Below are 17,503 nucleotides of genomic sequence, written 5' to 3' on the forward strand. Positions count from 1 at the left end.
ATAATCTTATTGGACAAACTAGCAATAGTTTCACAATGATTGAATTGTATAGTATAGTGAAAAACAAATTAAAGAAATCTAATTTTGTCCAAATACATTTGACACAATTGCACTTAAAGTCACTACAATAACAGCAATAGGCAATACACTAAAAATCCTTGAGCTACTAAATACGATATTTTACAAAAGTACATGTAATGATTCTTACCAATAAAACATAACAGTATATTAACAAAGGTAACAAAACATAAAAAGCACAATTGTGACATAAATCTAGCCACCTACAATAGACAGTACTGTGACAGTGTGACTCATAATTTATTTTGGTATACAGTTTCCATCTGTAAATCAGATTGTGACAAAGATAATAATAAGTTTTTCTGTATATATATAGACAAACAAAAACATACACAATTACTTTTTAATGGACTACAGTTTTCACAAACACTTGATAGTTTAGTAGTTGCAAACAAATTACATTTCTGTTTATTAAAACTTTGAAACAATAAATGTAAAAACTACTAAGTTTAGCACAATTGCAAAAAGAATAAAATAGACACAATTGACAGCAAACTTGGATAAGCGTATAAATATATATAATTAAGGACCCTGTTACCATACTTTATATGTCATAACATCGCAAAATCTCCTAAACTAACAAAGATAAATTATGCCAAAACTTGTTGTTTAACAAATTGCTGTTGGTTCTTCTGAAAATCGCATAATGTCACAGTTTTGAAACACGTTTAGTTGAAATACATTTTTCCAACAGTTTGCTTGCTTGGATTGCACATCCCCAATGAAGGGTCACACCTGATCCACCGTGACCATAATTGTGAATAACTGGAACAAAGTGCCCATTGATTTCAATATTCTCAACTTCTAATCTTGGTGGCGTTCTTTTAGGACGAAGTCCAACTTTTGACTCAACAATCTGACTGTACTTTAAGCTTGGCATTACTTCACAGCACCTTTGAAATATTTGTTTTGCAGTGGCATCACGCACTTCCAAGTTATAATTTTCTATTTCATGCGTTCCTCCTAAAACAACATCTGTCAGGCGCGGTATTATGTAACTTTCATCAGCAAAGATAAATTGCTTAATCCAGGGAGCTTTTACTACCATGACCTGACCCCTATCTGCAACCATATCTTCATTGTTAATAATTTTTTTTGCCCCTATCCCAGTGCAATTTATTATAACATCATACCCGCCAACTTCTTTAAAATCGGATATTTCTTTTTTAACGAACCTTCCGCCTAATTTTACAATTTGCTTCATTAACCATGGAAGATATTTTGAACATTCACATGTATAAGTTGTCAAGTGATATCCATCACCTTGTATATGTAAAAACATATCACACTCCTTCTTTGAAAGTACATGGAAATCAGGAAATGCGTTTGGCATTACATCTGGAATGTCACTGCTGAATACATACCCTGATAGTGGGGCAATTCCAATTTCAAATGCGTCTTCACACTTGTGCAACAAAGATAGGCGATCAAGAGTTTGGAGAAGCCATAAATTAAGCAGATCTTTTTCACCAGGACATGCATAGGGTAAAATACACCCAGCTGACACGTCAGCAGTTGTGTTGGGAGTGAACTTATCTGAAAATACTGTTACATCGCATTCTTTGTTGTCTAAAAGCAACTTGAGAGACGTTGAAAGTCCTATAATTCCTCCGCCTATGACAGCCACTCTTGTTGAATTTAAAATGGACATTTGGCTGCAGATTTCGAATGTAACATAAGATGCTACCAACCAAGAACTAAAATCTACATTGTAAAGCAAACCAGTAAAAAGTTCAGCGAACAAAGCACATAAACCTGCAAGAGGCTATTCCATGTTGGTTTGATCTCTCTTTTGAAGCGTGTCAACACAAATCAGCTGTTCTCTTTTTTCTCAAAACATTCGATGACGAAAGGTTTCGCTTTAAAATTTAACTGAAGCAACAGCGACTCCTCGCGACATAGGTAAATTCACTGATAGCGGAAACAAACAAATGTAAGTATTTCCATAGGCTTAAAAGTATTAAGCTTCACATCTTTTTATAAAATAAAAATCGCTAATAAATTATCTTTCCGTTTTTGAATAAAAAAAAGTTGTATTCCATCTACAATCATCCAAATCTATAATAAAACTTTTCACGTTGACCAAATATATTGTAATGGTAAATATTGGCACGAGAAAGAAACACAAATCAAGTTGTTTTCGTTTGTTATCGATGGCCACCAAATTATAGCCGTTTTTCCATATTGCGTAATATGTTTGCGCGAGCGTATACCTTGCCTGTTTCACACAAAGCCGTGCTTCCGTTTGGCGTGTGTGAATCGATTTTTTTACGCACTGCGAAGGGAACAGTTTGACATTGAACGTGCTCAGAAAACGCACCTATTCACAAATTTGTTTACTGCATTAAGCAGAGGCTGGATTATGGCTTACAATGGGCAACTAGGCCAGTTTTAAGACAATTCAGTTAATTTTAATGCCATTTAATCTGAAATCCTATAAGTTAAATGAGTAAATTTAAAGCCCTATAACAGGGGTCGGCAACCTACGGCCCGCCGATGTAATTCATCCGGCCCGCCGCCTCTTTGACAAATTAGGCACGAGTCCATCCACGAATTTTAAACCAAACAAACGTTTTTCGCGTTTGCGTCAACACTTTACAGCCTCCTTAAATATAATTAAACACGTTTTTCAGCGTAAAAACAATCCGAAGCACGGCTGATTTACAGTTGTTCTAACATGAAAATAACAAAATTCTTAGTTATTATTTTGTGCGGCCCGCAGAGATCGTTCGAAGTTTAGTTTTGGCGGGCGTTCAGAAAAAGGTTGCCGACCATGGGCGCCCGCACGGGAGGGGGGGACAAGAGGCCCCCCCCCCCACTGGAATTTCAAAATGTGATTATTATTATTATTTGTTATTTGTAAGTGTAATATGTATTACTTACGAAGGTTAAAAATAATATACACTATCCATTGCCCCCAGTGGCCTATCCAGTGGGGGCGGGAGTTATTAACCCCCCCCCCCCCTTTTTGTAAGTGATATTATCGTTTTTGGTTCAATTTTGTCATGGTTTAACAAACTGTTCGACGCGGCGTGCTTTTTAAGTAATTGGGTCACGCGTCTTAATCTAATGCGAAGCCAAAATCGAGCGCAAAACGCCGTTTTTCGTCTTTAGTTTGGTCGACCGTAAACGCTGAATAGTTTTTCTCTTTCGTTATTTGTTTAGGTCAGTGGTTAAAAAATTCTGTGGCCAAATAGAATTTTTATGAAAGAAAAAGCTTTAAAATAGGCTTAGAACAGTGGTTCTCAACCTTTTTTAGCTTACGGACCGGTAAAATTTCAAAACAAATTTCGCGGACCGGTGGACCTTCAAAACTTAAAATCTACCCAAAATGTAATTACGACAAAAGTATGCAACTTAAAAGCATAAATGGAAACTTTAAGTGAATGAGCAATTTGCTACTGTCTTTTTGATAATATATGTGTTGTACAGGGTTCTATTAAAATTTTCCACATAAAACTGGTCTTCAAAGGTAGACCATTAACTCTATGTTACGTAACAATGTTGCGGATTACGTAACTGGCGAAGTTCTAAATTTTACATTTTGAAATTGAGATTTAAAATTGTAATATATTTGGCGGACCGGTAGGAAAGTTGACGCGGACCGGCACCGGTCCGCGGACCGGCGGTTGAGAACCACTGGCTTAGAACAAACAGCACAACATATTTCAAAACAGATTATTTAATCAACCGTGTATTGGTGAGATACTTTGAACAATAAATTTACATTTCTTTTTAATTCCTCCCAAATCATTATTCCTTTAAAATTAAATACAATGACACAAATTAAACTAAATCTAGCTTTTTAAATTGGTCTGTGGCCCACCTCAAATGTTCTTATGGCCCCCACTGGTTGAGAAGCGCTGGTTTAGGTTGACTGATTAGCAAGTGTGTATTCGACAATTGACAACGCTAAGTCAAACCTTATTTCTTTTTTCTCGCTAAAAAACGTCATACGCAGTATGTTCCTCGCTGTTCGGTCTCTGCGCTAATATCCGATGTTTTGATGTAACATCGACATTTGTTTAAATGAAGCAGATTCTTAAAAGAAGGTATAATGGTAATTGTCGTGCGCGTTTCAAAGTCTCCATTTTTAAGTAATGATATAGTTAACGCATAATTATGCTCTTTAAGCATACTCTAAGTCTAAGACCACGTGCTAAGTGTGCAATGGACACAACTTATTTCCCCTCAACCACAGCTTGTAATTTAGCTGACATGGCACACAGCTCGGCGCAGATGTTGCGCTAATCGTGGCATAATAACACCCGGTAAAAACGATCTTCGTTTAGTATTGCACGTGGTGAAAGGCGTGCTTGTAATTTAGCGCTAGTTCCGTTCATGGAACTTGAAAACTGCGCTGCTGATAGTCGAATTATGTATGATTTACCACAATTAAACACACATATTTTAAGGTCTTGGTTTGTTTTTTTCCCTAAAGTTAACGATTGCACACTGTGGTTTCGCAGCTGGCGCCTGACAAGATTGTCGACGAAGCACGTGGTCGCTTTTGCTGGACGTATTTGGCTGTTTCTGGGTTTTTTCTATCACGTCTTGCAATCACCATTCTATGACGTCATACTGTCACTGTTTTAATGACGTTATTATTCATTAACGTCAGGCGAAAAATAGAGGAATTCCCTAAGTTGAAAATTCAGGACCCATTTTTTGATTTTCTGGTTACGTCCCTGATGGCCCCCCTCCCTGGAAAATTTTCTGCGGGCGCCCCTGTTGCCGACCCCTGCCCTATAACTTACAATCTTACTGGTGCCTTTGTAAAACGAGCGTTGTTTATTTTTAGGTTAGCAGCCAACATTGCTTGGCACAATTGAATCAGCAGAAAAATATATGTTTTAAGCGAAATGTCTCAACTCACAAGTGACTTAAAATTGACTCGACTCTGAATCCAGGACTATAGGTATGTTAGAAATAAAATATTCTCATTTTAAAAATTATTATTTGAAAATATAATATTTTTCTTATTTAAACTCTTGCCTACAAAAAAACATTAATGAAAACCTTTTATCTGTAATGAAATGTTGCATATCAACTTTTAGTAATGCTATGGTATTTAGCGGTACATTCTCCGGAGAAATTCAATCTAATTTTCCCTCCCAAACAATAGTGCTTTTCGTGATTATATATGTCTAATTGCTAAACCGTCGGGCGTGAAAGATAATAATTGTTATTATATTTGTGATTTTGGATGCAGAATAACTACAACCCATTTGTAAATTTAACTATTCCTTTCCAACAACTCGCCTTATTGTAATAGCCTTTATAATTGATAGCCAGAGACCTGTTTCATGCCCAGGACTTCGGGTACTTAGTCATACGTAGTTCTGACGTAAATTTTTGTCGTGCAATTCGCGTCAAATTATACTATAAATGCCGTTATTTCGAGCAATATGCGAATCCTTTTATGCTCCTGATGCTTCACCTTCAAAATCGAAAGTTATGTCAATTTATACCAAATTTACAATAAACGATATTTTCGTGGTGCTTCAAGTGATAAGAATGGATTCCAGCTGCATATTTTGCGCTCCAGTTCGCTCGACAGCAACTGCTTTTTTAGGATTAAATGTTTTATTTTTGAGTTGTGCAGGCCTGGATTATGGTAACCTACCACTAATGAGAATTCAACATCTGGTGTACGCCATGTAGATGACGCTAAATTCGTCGGGATACTAGTAATATAATCTGTTTGGTTAATATTTAATTGGATTTTGCTGCATTACTGCATTACCGAAAAGCACCAACAGCTGGCAGTCTCGTATTTAAAACAACTTTTCAATTACTGCCAATCAACCAAAAAAGTCGGTTACTGTTCCTGACAGTCATAATGTAAAGTCAAGTGACAGTCAAGCTATATAAGGCGTGCAAGAGTTTACTGATTTGGCCGATACCTGTAGAAGTTGTAAAAACTATGTTTAAGTTTGCTTTGAAATAGTCTACGCAGTTTTAAAAGACTTGCTTCAATTACAAACTTTACATTTATAATCTTTTCATTCTTTAGCAAATAAATTAAAAAACAACAATATTTTACTGCTTCGCGCAACACGTCTAGGTTAGGTTTTCGATTGTGGTCACCGGACAAGTTAGCAGCATTAAGAGAGGTATTTTTAAAAAGCGTGTTTTTTATTTGTCACGACGTGCATTAGATAGTTACACTACAGAAAAGGGCCATACCAAACACAAAACTTTGAAGGTAAGCTACAGCAATATTTAAGTCCATCTTTATATGCTAATAATTTTTCTAACATTATGTGAATTGCGTCGTAAATATGCTGTTTTAAATACGGCGTCCTTGAATTAGCGCACTTCCTGTTGCAAAAACGTTTATAATGTTAGAAAAAATTGGCAAATACTTTGAATCATTTGTGTTACATAGCCCTAAATATTTAAAAAAAAAGGCCAAAGCACTGGTAACAAACTTTTTTTTTTTTTTTTTTTGCTTTAGGCAAGAAACTCAGATTAAAATTATGGGTATTAAAATCAACCAAAAGTTATACCCATATTAAAGCTACTGTTAACATTTTATTAAAGTGATATGTGAGAGCTACCACCTCCGGACAACCGTTTCATCCCACAAGGGAGAGGTACGGAATCCATGTGGAGGGGAGGCGCCGGGTTGAATGGGTATAGTGGGCCTCCACTGGTAACAAACTTATAATTAATATGGCATCACAATTATATGCAACGACCTCTTGTGAAAGACGGCAAAATATAATGTTTTACTATCGTTTTACTTTTCATCTCAATTCTACTAACCGGAACAACAAATACGATCGGAGTTTAGTGTAATAAACAATTATTAAGCTATTTGAATAGACAAAAAGGTTCCACTACAAACAAACTATACGGTACGACAATTGATAAATCTCATTATATAGTTGTTGTTTCATAATTGATTTTATGTTTTCTTCTAATCAATTAATAAAGTTAGACACAAAAATGTCCGGCGATTGTGGATCTTTACTGTTATTCGGCCTTTTATGAAATAAGTTTAGTGGCGCCTGCACTACAAGCCGACGCTGTAATGCAGTCCTGCCAACATACGGCCCGCCAAGCACTTTAATCCGGCCCGCGGCTTATTTTTCTTTAAATACATAAGCTTAGCGAAAACAAGGGCGAGTTTCTACCTGCTTGGTTGTATCGTGAACACTCTTTGCAGGGACGGATATCATGTAGTCATGACTCCGCCAAACTCAATTTTTAGCGTGATTTAAATACTATAATTGAAATTGTTTTCTCGCTTTCGCACATTTGCAGAAAAAGCACCCCTGCACTATGTCACTTTCTCCAACGAAAGTTTAACAAACTTAATAGTTATATATTTTTTGCGCGTATTCCGTCATTAAAATATGAACGAAATACTTGCCGTTTTCTAACCTCTGAAATATACCGATTTACATTTTGTCAACCTAATTTATTTAATGCCATGTTGTGTGTTTTCCCCGCTTTAGACTTTGCAATATGGCCATTGTTCCGCAAGTAATACATCGGTAACTTAAACTCACACATCGGTAACTTAAAAAAAGCAAAAAACACATTGTATGTTTTGTGCGAATTTTTTACAAGTTTTAACCTCAATTTTTAAGTCAATGCGCTTAATAACTTTATAAACGCCAATATATTAAGCAATGTACATTTTTATCAGTGCTCAATACGTCACGTCCCCCTGTAAGTCCACATTAATGTTTGAAATTAAAACAAACACGCAATGTTTTCTTTCTTTAAATTCGGCTTCAATTGCACATTTGTGCAAAATTCCTAACGTAACCAGTTCGTTAGTTTATTTGATTTATAGCGTCAGATTATATGAGGTCATATTGCATGTATTTGAGACCCTATTTTTGACCTGGCCCGCCACAAAATTTGAAGGTTCTCATTCGGCTCGCAGTTAAAAATAATTGCCCACCCCTGCTGTATTGGAAACTTTGATTCAACTGTTAGAGTTACCCTGCAAACCAAAGTCTTGTTTTTTCCACTTAAATTTGCTTGTCTTCTAGCTTGCATTACAAAGTTTGTTGTCGTTCCCCGGGTGTAAAACACTTGCAGACATTTAAAATTACGAATAATGAAACACTCCACAAGTTGACAACTAAAAATAAAATGATGCTTTTTTAATAATGTAAAACAAAAAAATATTTAAAAAATGCTTTTCGGTTCAACGATCATTTAAACAGACCATAACGCATGCTTTTAAAATTATGTTTAATCACGTAAAAGTGAGGCAGAGTTAGCAAAATATCGCCGTTATTGTATACATTTCGGTGCAGTACGCTACTAGCTACGTTGCATAATTAGTTTTAAGCAATGGTAAAAAACAAATTAAAAAAAATTCCTGTATCCGCAAAATTTAATTGTAATGATCTCGTTTTACAGTAGACTGCGGGATGGACACCACAACAGGAATCTTTGCTGAGGTTACGTCGGCATCGTTGAATGGAAACTCCACCACGTTGACCCCAGAAAGCGGACCTTATCCGTCGAGAAAATATGAATTAGCTATGTGTTGTTTTCTAACCATTTCTGGCGCATACCTTCTACTTGCTGCGGTGACGTACAACCTAAAATACAAGCAAGACAAATTTCTGCGTGATACAAACTGGATTATGGTAGCAGTTGCCGCAACCCAGTTGCTTAACAGCGGCTTTTTCTTCGTGGAAATTCTTCCGCACAGTTACAACACTTCGCAATGCTACCTCTACTTTATCATCCACGGCATTTGTTCCCTTTCCAATCGTTCACTGCTCAACACAGTGCTGTGGCTTCGACAAAAACAAATATATTCCAATCAGACTTTGCCGAGGTCGACCGTGCGGAAAGCGACTGTGGTGAGCTACGTAGTCGTGGTTGGATTCGTAGTTTTGCCTATCTCGCAAGTTGCAACTCTGTTTTTCGAGCGGGCGGTGGGAACAGATCGCGGTTGTTATTACGAAGAAACCAGCACAGAAATTTACGGAGTGGTTACCATGATGCTGTTTATCTTATGTCAATTCGTGCTTATTGCACTTGTGTTGCTGCCGCTCGTGGCTCAGACCTGCAACATAACGAACGAACGCCTGAGCGCTTCGCTAAGAAAGGCTGTTATCCGGGTGATCGTCTGCTCGATAGTCTGCGTCGTCACCGATTTGGCTTTTATGGGAATCGCTGGTTTATGGCGCAGTTTGAACTGGGCCTCGATTACATTTTTCCATGTTGTGTTCGCTTGCAACGCCTTCATCAATATGGTATCGCTCGTATTTTCCTTCAAAAACTATGCGCAACGGTTCTTTCCTTTTAAGGCGAAAGCGAACGAAATAGCACCCACTGGAGTTGGACAAATTGTGGAAATGGAAGAACAACAAAAAGAGGCTTGAACATGAAGAAAAGTTCAGCGTTCGGAACACAGAAAGATAACTGTGGTGTAAATACTTCGTAAAAATCGAATATGTTGACTGTTGAAACAGAAATAAACTAAACGATATGTGTATACCTATAGACTATATTTGGAATTAATTTACAGAAATTGACATCTTGAGAAAAAGTGTGAAAAGTTTTCTAAAGAATAAGACCACTTAGTCACTGTTCTGTATTTTAAGTATAAGAATATAACTAAAGCGTCAACAATATTGAGTGGCATTGTGCAGTTGATTAATGTTTAATCAAATCATATATAAAAAAAAATTGAGCCGATTGTTTTCTATCGATTCTAGATTTTTTAATTTCCTCTAATTAACATTTAACCTATCCAAGTTGTTTTTAACTTTCCATGGGAAAAGTGTCTACATTTCGTGAACTGTTTTCTTGGGAGTGGTCCCTTTTATTGGACTTGGGCAAGGGCGATAGTTAGGAAACCCTGATCTGAATATGAGAGACAACGACTAGGGATGTCCGGTACGATGTTCGGTACGACATTTTATTCCGTTACAGACACCCGATGTTGTGAACGGAAAGGATTGCGATCTGATTCGATTTTAAATGACTTCATAACTCTGCCAATCGAGTAAAATAGAAGAAAGTAAATCGTTTAAAGGTGCTTATTTCAGGTTGTTTTAGTCCAAAATTTGCTGTAGCGTTGTAAGAAGTTAAGTTAGCTGAAGTTGTTAACCTACTATTTTTTCTGAAAAAATTACCTATTAAGGTAGAAATCGTTGTTTTATATCGCAAAGAATTGGCATCAAGTATCTGCTTCGATCCGATATTATCGAATATCCATATTAACAACTCTAATTACATTAAAACTTCACTGGCTTTAAAGAACTAAACCCAAATCTCAAAGTTGTATCCGTGGTTCGGGCGGCCAATTTGCCGATGTAAGCCTACACAATTCGATGAAAATAGCTTCGCGATGTATTTGCCAAACTAATAAATATTTGCAAATTGAAATATAAAGTCAAAGGTTGGTTTTTTTGCTTACAAATGCTGACAAATGTTTTGATTGGTTAGTGGTTGGTCTACACCAGTGGTCGGCAATCGCCGGTCCGCCGACCGCTATTTTTTTATTGGAAAATCTAACTCCTCGTACGTACAATATATCGAAAACGGTCCATATATAATGTTCTTTTGATGTTCAAGCGTGCTCACCCTAAAGTGCAATAGAATTAAATCATGCAAAGAATGTTTATAAACAATGTTGATGTTTAGACAGAAAATTTTGAAAAAACGCATGCATTTTAATTGGGACATTGAAAAAAGTTGTTTTAAATTTCCTTTACTGAACATTTGTTGTTTTTAAGGCCGGTCCGCGACAAAATTTCAGTTATAAACCGGTCCGCAGTGTAAAAAAGGTTGCCGAACCCTGGTCTACACTACAGCAGTGGTCGGTAAACTTTTTTTGTCGCAGCCTAAATCCGAAGTCTGCAACCTTTTTGTAGTCGCGGGCTAAAACGGAACTCAGAAAGGTCTCTGCGGGCCGCACAAAATTTTAACTAGGAATTGTGCTATTATGTTAAAACACCTGTGAAACAGGCGGGCCTCGAATATTTTTTGCACTTGAAACAAGGCAGTAAAGTGTCGAAAAATTGCGATTGTTTGGTTTAAAATTCGAGTCCACACGTCGTCATCCATACTACTAATGAAACGTGTAATAAAAGTACTTTGAGTAAGCGCGATAACTTTATTGTTGAATCTAGTTGAGTGTTTGTAAGCTTTTTAAGTCAGAGTGCTCACTTGGCGAGCAAAGCGAGCGCGATTTTTTTTTGGTATACGAGCATTTCTATTCAATTACTTGCAAGTTTTTAATACATTGCCGAAAATAAAAATAAAAAATGTTAGAAAATATATATTCAAAATTTTTGGATACGTCTTCTGTTTGTCAGCCTTCCACGGCAAAGAAGCCCTGATCTAGGGGAAAAGACAACATCAAAACGTAAACAAACCGGATGTAGAAGAATGATTCGCGCAAACGCGAAAATTTTTCGCACTTAAGTAGTTAAAATAGTCAAAAAGTATGTGAAATGGACTCGTGTCTAGTTTGTCAAAGAGGCGGCGGGCCGGATGAATTAGGCCTACATTGGCGGGCCGGATCCGGCCCGCGGGCCGTAGGTTGCTGACCCCTGGCCTAAAGTAATCTTTTCAGAGCTATTGAAGGCTCACTACTTAAAAGCAGTACGAAAACAGAGTCGGATTCAGGATATTTGATTTTAAGGTGAAATACTACACCGGGCTTTGATGCCCAAAACACTGCCTTGTTAATAATCTCAGCCTTTTATGGCTAGTGGTAATATATTTTTCGTTGCAAAGCTTACGGATTTATAAGATAATTTTTAATCTATTAATGAAATCATATCGATTTCTATATTTTTTTTTAATTAAAAGTCAAAATTTTGCTGTGAGTCAAACCTATAATTTGTCTTTATAATTGAAAAATATTTAACAATTATTTCTTTTATTTATTAGAAACCTTAAAACACGAAAACAGTCAAATTTTAATATTTGTGATTTGAGATTTCTATGTAATTTCTTTATTTTGTAAGTATATCATTAAGCTCTTCTGATTGGGGGACAAAAAACCAATAGTGTGACGTAATTAATTTACAGCTATCTACTCCCATCTAGCGACAGAAAAACTTTAATACAGAATTTGTTCATATCGCTTGCTTTATTCTACTCGCGTAGCGACGTGGCGGCTGCCGGTATCCTGCTGCGCTTTGTTGTCTTGCTCGTGCAACTTTATTGTGCGAAGTGGCACGACTTAGTAAAACTAACTGCGCATGCGAATTTCCATTTAGAAAGAGGATTATTTTAGTACAATAACTTAATGCTCTTACAAAACAGCATATTTTACTGCAGCAAATTTAAATGCGAAATCTGGAAGCAGTGTGCACCTCTCGTTTGCAATTCTTAATCTATTTATAAATTCACTTTAATTTCTATGTTTTTGGTTAATTATTCGTTTTAACATCACGTTTGAAGAGTTCTCTAACGTTTGTGAAATTTTTAAATCGACATGTAACTTCTTCGTATTTTTTATCTCTTAAAAGTGCTTGAAACCGACCCTATCAAATAACGACAGTTTTGCCCCCCTGAAAACAACCCCTTAGTTCCGGGGCACAAAAATTTTATATTAGAAACAACTTTGAAAGAATCTCTAACACTAACCGTTGTGAAAATTTCATGTTCCAACTCTTTTACCATATAATGTAAATAGCTTGTAGGCTACCTAACTGCTAGAATTGCTTCCCCTTAGATCAGCAGATCAGTTATAAGTGAACGAGAAAGGCTTCGACGAGCAAATTATGAAAGACACCTCCTATTCGGCCAAAGGTCATCGCGCAGCAGAATAAAATCGCGTAAAATGTTCCTTGGTGCAGACAATCCATTGTAGCATGACGCCGTATAAACACAAATTAGGCTTTTTGGTGAACTATAGGCTTATCAACGACGCTGTGGCTAAACAATGAAGATTACCTCAGGGAAAATCGTATCGACTCAGGTTGGGCGGTGCAGGGTCGGCATGGAAAGATGCAGATGTTCTGACGACTCAGTCTTATGCGACTGCGGACAAGAGCAGTCAATACAACACCTCCTTGTATATCCTGCTTGAAACAATTAAGATACACTGCAAGAGACCTTGCCGTACTGAACAACACCGCAAGACTAAGCGTTGACCATTGGAATCCACAATTTGATTTAAAACTAAAAATACGAAGAGTCGGCAACCTTTTCCCGGGCGCTGGCCCAAACCAAACACACCAAGGTCGATCGACGTGTTGGCCACCCATGATTATAGCTTTACTGCTTTAATCCAAATGTTGGCTCAATTGCATCCATTTCCCACCAACAATCACTTCCCAATAAACGCTGCCTTCGCCGTACCCCATTCTGTTGTAGCCGAAACAGCAGTAACCTTGTACTGCTGTTTACTGCTTAAACTGCTGTACCACTAACTACCTCACCACTTAAAAGTCAAACCTTGTGACATTTACGTCATGGGATTACCTTTCAGTTATGATGTCAAAAAATGTCGACGCAAAAGAATAATTTTAGAATATTATGTAACACCGGATACCAGAGAAAAACAATCGACGTATACTGTAACCATATTCTATGCTGTAACTGTTGGAAATAAGACAAAATAAGGACGCAAGTCGAAAATAAGGACATTTCTTAGAAATAAGGTCATTTAAGTTTTCTAAGACCTGGTCCTTTAAATAAAGGACAAATCTTAAAAATAAAGACAGTATGGCAACCCTGGCTATATACAACATTCCTAAAACATGACATACAATTCATACTATGTCTATTAGAGATACTTTTTATGACCCTGTCCGTCAATAAATTTTGGTATTCTTATGCAGCCTTCTGACAAAAACAAAGTAATTGCCCACCCTGCTATAAAGTAGCTATATGTTTAACAAACTAGGTTTTCCTGAATGCCGCACACGTATATATACCATGTACCCTATCAGTGCTGTTTTAAGCGCTTACTTGGATCAAAAGTAATAATCAAAGCATCAGAATTTAGTAAAATTGAAGTGGCTTGCTTTCTGGAAAACCCCGGTCTCATGTATGACTTTTTGTCGGGGCTGTTGGCAAAATAACCATCAAGAGGCTTGTTGAAGGTTTTTAACGTGTTTTTTTTTCACAAGAAATTATAGACAATGCAATCATCACATTATCTATGGCTAAAATACTTCATAGACAGGACCAGACCAGTATAGTACTAAATTCCCTTATTGTTAAATAAATAAATGTACTGTGAGTTACCGATATCGGAAATATCGTTGTGAATTTAGTAAATAAGGGAATTCGTTCTAGATTTAGTAAACAAGAGGAATCGTTGAAAAAAAGTAAAGCAAACAACATTTTGAACACAACGTGTAGTATAAAAACGATTGAAATACGATACTATATATGTAATACAATCAATACTATTTGCTTATTTTAACTATAGGTAAATGTGATTGGTTTTGTCAGAATCAAACCGTGGTAGCCAATACGACAAACTGCTGTGTCGTGTATCCTGTATAAATCTTTATGGAAATTATGCCAATTATTACAAACGTATATTATATTTCTAATCTCGCGATTTTTTTACATTGTCTTAAATATAAAATTCAATAACTCTGTCGCGAGCAACAATCTATAAACTTAAAAAATGCTTTTCAAGTTATTTTTGCGTGGTTTCGGTGCCGTCAAACAGTTGTGAACAAAACCCCTGGATCCGTCCCTGGTCATTAACTACACTCCTACAGATATACCACGTATAACTGTATGTACAAAAATCACATCATAATGTTTACAAAATAATTTTGAGAAATCTAAATAAATAAACTGCATCAATACCGCGCAATCAAAATGTATTGGTCTGCAAGGCCAAAGCAATTGCTGTAGGTGTCACGTCAACCAGTCGGGCTTGGCATAACCGAACAAGAGAAAGTCTTCCTCGTACAGCTCGTACAAAGCTTGCGACAAGTATTTCGGAATGGTGCCGAACACTTCCTCGACCATTTTATCGTCGGTCCTCGTCGTCCTGGTCTTGAAAAACGCCCGACGGTCGTCAGCGCTAAAGCCCAAGGTTTCTTCCAAGAAGTGCAGGTCCTCACGCAAGGTCTCAAACTTGACGATAAAGTCGTACGCGAAATTACAAGGCGCGCAAATCTTGCCGAAACGCTCCCAATGCGGGTCTATCGGTCCCTGGTGGTAAAGCAGGAAGTTGACGAAGTCTTCGAATGTGGCCGTGTCGTTCTTTTTCCAATGTCTCTCGGACTTTTTGTGGCGTAGGCCCTTGTAGCACCTGGCTATTCTTCTGGACAGCGGCCCGTAGACGTAGGTGAAGCCATCGCTTTGCGGCCGCATTTTGCCGTTATAAGCTGACACGACCCGATGGAAGGGATTTCGAACCGTTATGACCTGTTAAAACGGTTGTCGATTTTAAGACAGTTTAAAAACAAACCTGAATCATTCATGGCTGTTTAAATATTCAGATAAATCTGTATAAAAATTTGGAAAGCATGCATTTTTAAGTCAAGCCTTTTTGTTTTTTCAATTGTTTTCCGTTATCACAAAAGTGTATTTAGTTGTGTCGTAAGTAGGCCTAACAGCAATACTACGTAATATTTAGGTAGAGTTTGTAACCTTCACGTAAGATTTTTGCGCCTCTTCGGTGGTCCAATTCTGCTGCCAAGCCCTGCGCTCTCGCTGAGCCAGCTGAATCACTTTGTCGCCAACGATAACGTTGTTGTAGTAGTCGTCGAGTGTGTAGAAACCCTCCATGACCAAGATGGCCTGCACCCAACTGGTGCTGCCACATTTGTTGATGTCGCAGACAGACACCTGTGTTTCCCCATTATTGGTGAAATTTAATTAGCGTTTATGTATTTCACCCCATATGACCGCAATCTACGTTATGTATAGGTCTATAGCAGGGGTTCTCAAGCTGTGGTCCATGGACCCCTTGGTGGTACGTGAACTAGTTTAAGGGGTCCATGAAACCCTAATTGAAATATTGGTTTATATTTGAAAAGTAATCATTTTTTCAAAGAAAGGTGTTGAATTAAAAATAAAACATTTTCCACTGAATGTATTAGACTCCATTGCCCTTTCACATTTCTTGGACCGGAAACAGCAGATTTTTGAAGTCTATTTGTATTGTGACATCAATTTATGACTTCAACTGTAATTTTTTTTCCTACACTGGTCCACGCGAAGCAAAAATATTTTTTAGGGGTCTCCGGTAAAAAAAGTTTATGAACCCCTGGCCTATAGTAAGAAGTATTGATAACTAAGGCAATTGGAAATGTTTGCGCTTATACCTGGTACTTTTTTGAATACAAACTCCCAGGCTTAGGTTTGTCCGATAAAATCAAGCGGTCAGTTTGCGAAATTTTTTGGCACGCTTTGCGCAACGTCTGTTGTCTTTTTAGTTGCAGTTGTTTCATTTTCTCCGCAGTATAGCCGGCATCGTCAATGCTGTTAAAAGTGGCCTGCTTACGATTCTATCAAACAAAAACAAAATATCACGTTGCGGTCTGAATGAAATTACAACGTTTACAACTAGAAGTAAAATATTTAACTCGGCGAAAGCAACATCAACAATTAAACTTGCAAGTCGTTTAATTACTGTTTGCTATCCGTTACTGTAGGTCGCCACATTTACTATGCACATAAAACGCATTAGCCAACAAGCTGCATAGTGAAACGTTAAAGTTTTCAAAGAAAAGTTCGACAACCTATATTAAAAAATTATCATTTTTCTTTAATAGGAAATTTGCTATCTTACTAGCATTGCTAAATAGCCATGCGAACCTTTTGTAGCAGCAACACACCGTCCCTTACGTATTCGAGAATTGAAATTGCCGTGCAGGTTATGACCACGCATGCCATCAGAAGCCATTTTTCCCTAAACATCTCCAGTTGGAGCCTTTAAAAACTAAATACGCTTTGCCTGAACGCCAACCCTATAGGACAAAATGGTGTCGCCTCGAGCGCAAACGCTCGCGTGTCAATTTCAGCTAGTAAGTCACTAGCGTATGGTAATCAGATCTTCGTTCCTTGTAATTAAGTTACGCTCTTTCCTGGGGAAGTCGCAAATCGTTTGATCGTGGTAGAAGCCATGAAGCCTTAAGCGGTGCGATCAGCTAACATGTGGATGTGACCAATCTTCTGACGAGTTATTAGTTTTTTGACCTACAAATCGTTTTGTCTTCGCATGGTATCACCTAAAATCAATACGGAAATTTAGGGCGTGGAAAAATAAATCTAATAGTTTTAAAACTATTCTACCTTAAATAAATTTATGCCAACAGTTTATTTTTATGCTATTTAGTTTTGAAAGAAATATGTTTAGTATAAACTATTTTGCGCAAAAAGTTACTGTAATAGACAATAAAGTTGCTCCGAAGTGTCATAGTTGACAAGCCGCGACAGTAAAGACTATTTTAACTCACGCGTGCCACTTCAATATCCACCATAATTTAGTTACGTAAATTGGTGA

At 37.2% G+C, this 17,503-nt stretch overlaps 2 protein-coding genes across 2 annotated transcripts; both read right to left on the reverse strand.

Annotated features, from left to right (window-relative positions):
* Positions 1-18: 18 nt before the first annotated feature.
* On the reverse strand, positions 19-1,870 carry LOC146169209 (D-aspartate oxidase-like). The gene has a single exon (XM_083390929.1). The coding sequence runs from the start codon at positions 1,727-1,729 to the stop codon at positions 728-730; it is 1,002 nt and encodes a 333-aa protein (XP_083247055.1). The 5' UTR covers positions 1,730-1,870; the 3' UTR covers positions 19-727.
* Positions 1,871-14,904: 13,034 nt separating this feature from the next.
* On the reverse strand, positions 14,905-15,957 carry LOC146169210 (carbohydrate sulfotransferase 11-like). Its single transcript, XM_083386318.1, has 3 exons — positions 15,934-15,957; positions 15,646-15,843; positions 14,905-15,420 (listed from the first exon to the last, which is right to left on the reverse strand). The coding sequence occupies exons 1-3, from the start codon at positions 15,955-15,957 to the stop codon at positions 14,905-14,907; spliced, it is 738 nt and encodes a 245-aa protein (XP_083242444.1).
* Between the last annotated feature and the right edge of the window lie 1,546 nt (positions 15,958-17,503).

The sequence above is a fragment of the Ascidiella aspersa genome, chromosome 1 (assembly GCF_963924565.1).
Source record: "Ascidiella aspersa chromosome 1, kaAscAspe10.2, whole genome shotgun sequence".
Taxonomy (NCBI): domain Eukaryota; kingdom Metazoa; phylum Chordata; class Ascidiacea; order Phlebobranchia; family Ascidiidae; genus Ascidiella; species Ascidiella aspersa.

Coding starts and splice junctions, on each gene's coding strand:
- LOC146169209 (XM_083390929.1), bottom strand. CDS start 1,729: ATGTCCATTTTAAATTCAACAAGAGTGGCTGTCATAGGCGGAGGAATT.
- LOC146169210 (XM_083386318.1), bottom strand. CDS start 15,957: ATGGACCACAGCTTGAGAACCCCT. Junction 15,844..15,933: donor ACCACAGCTTGAGAACCCCT/GCTATAGACCTA, acceptor GGGGAAACACAG/GTGTCTGTCTGCGACATCAA. Junction 15,421..15,645: donor CGCAAAAATCTTACGTGAAG/GTTACAAACTCT, acceptor CCGTTTTAACAG/GTCATAACGGTTCGAAATCC.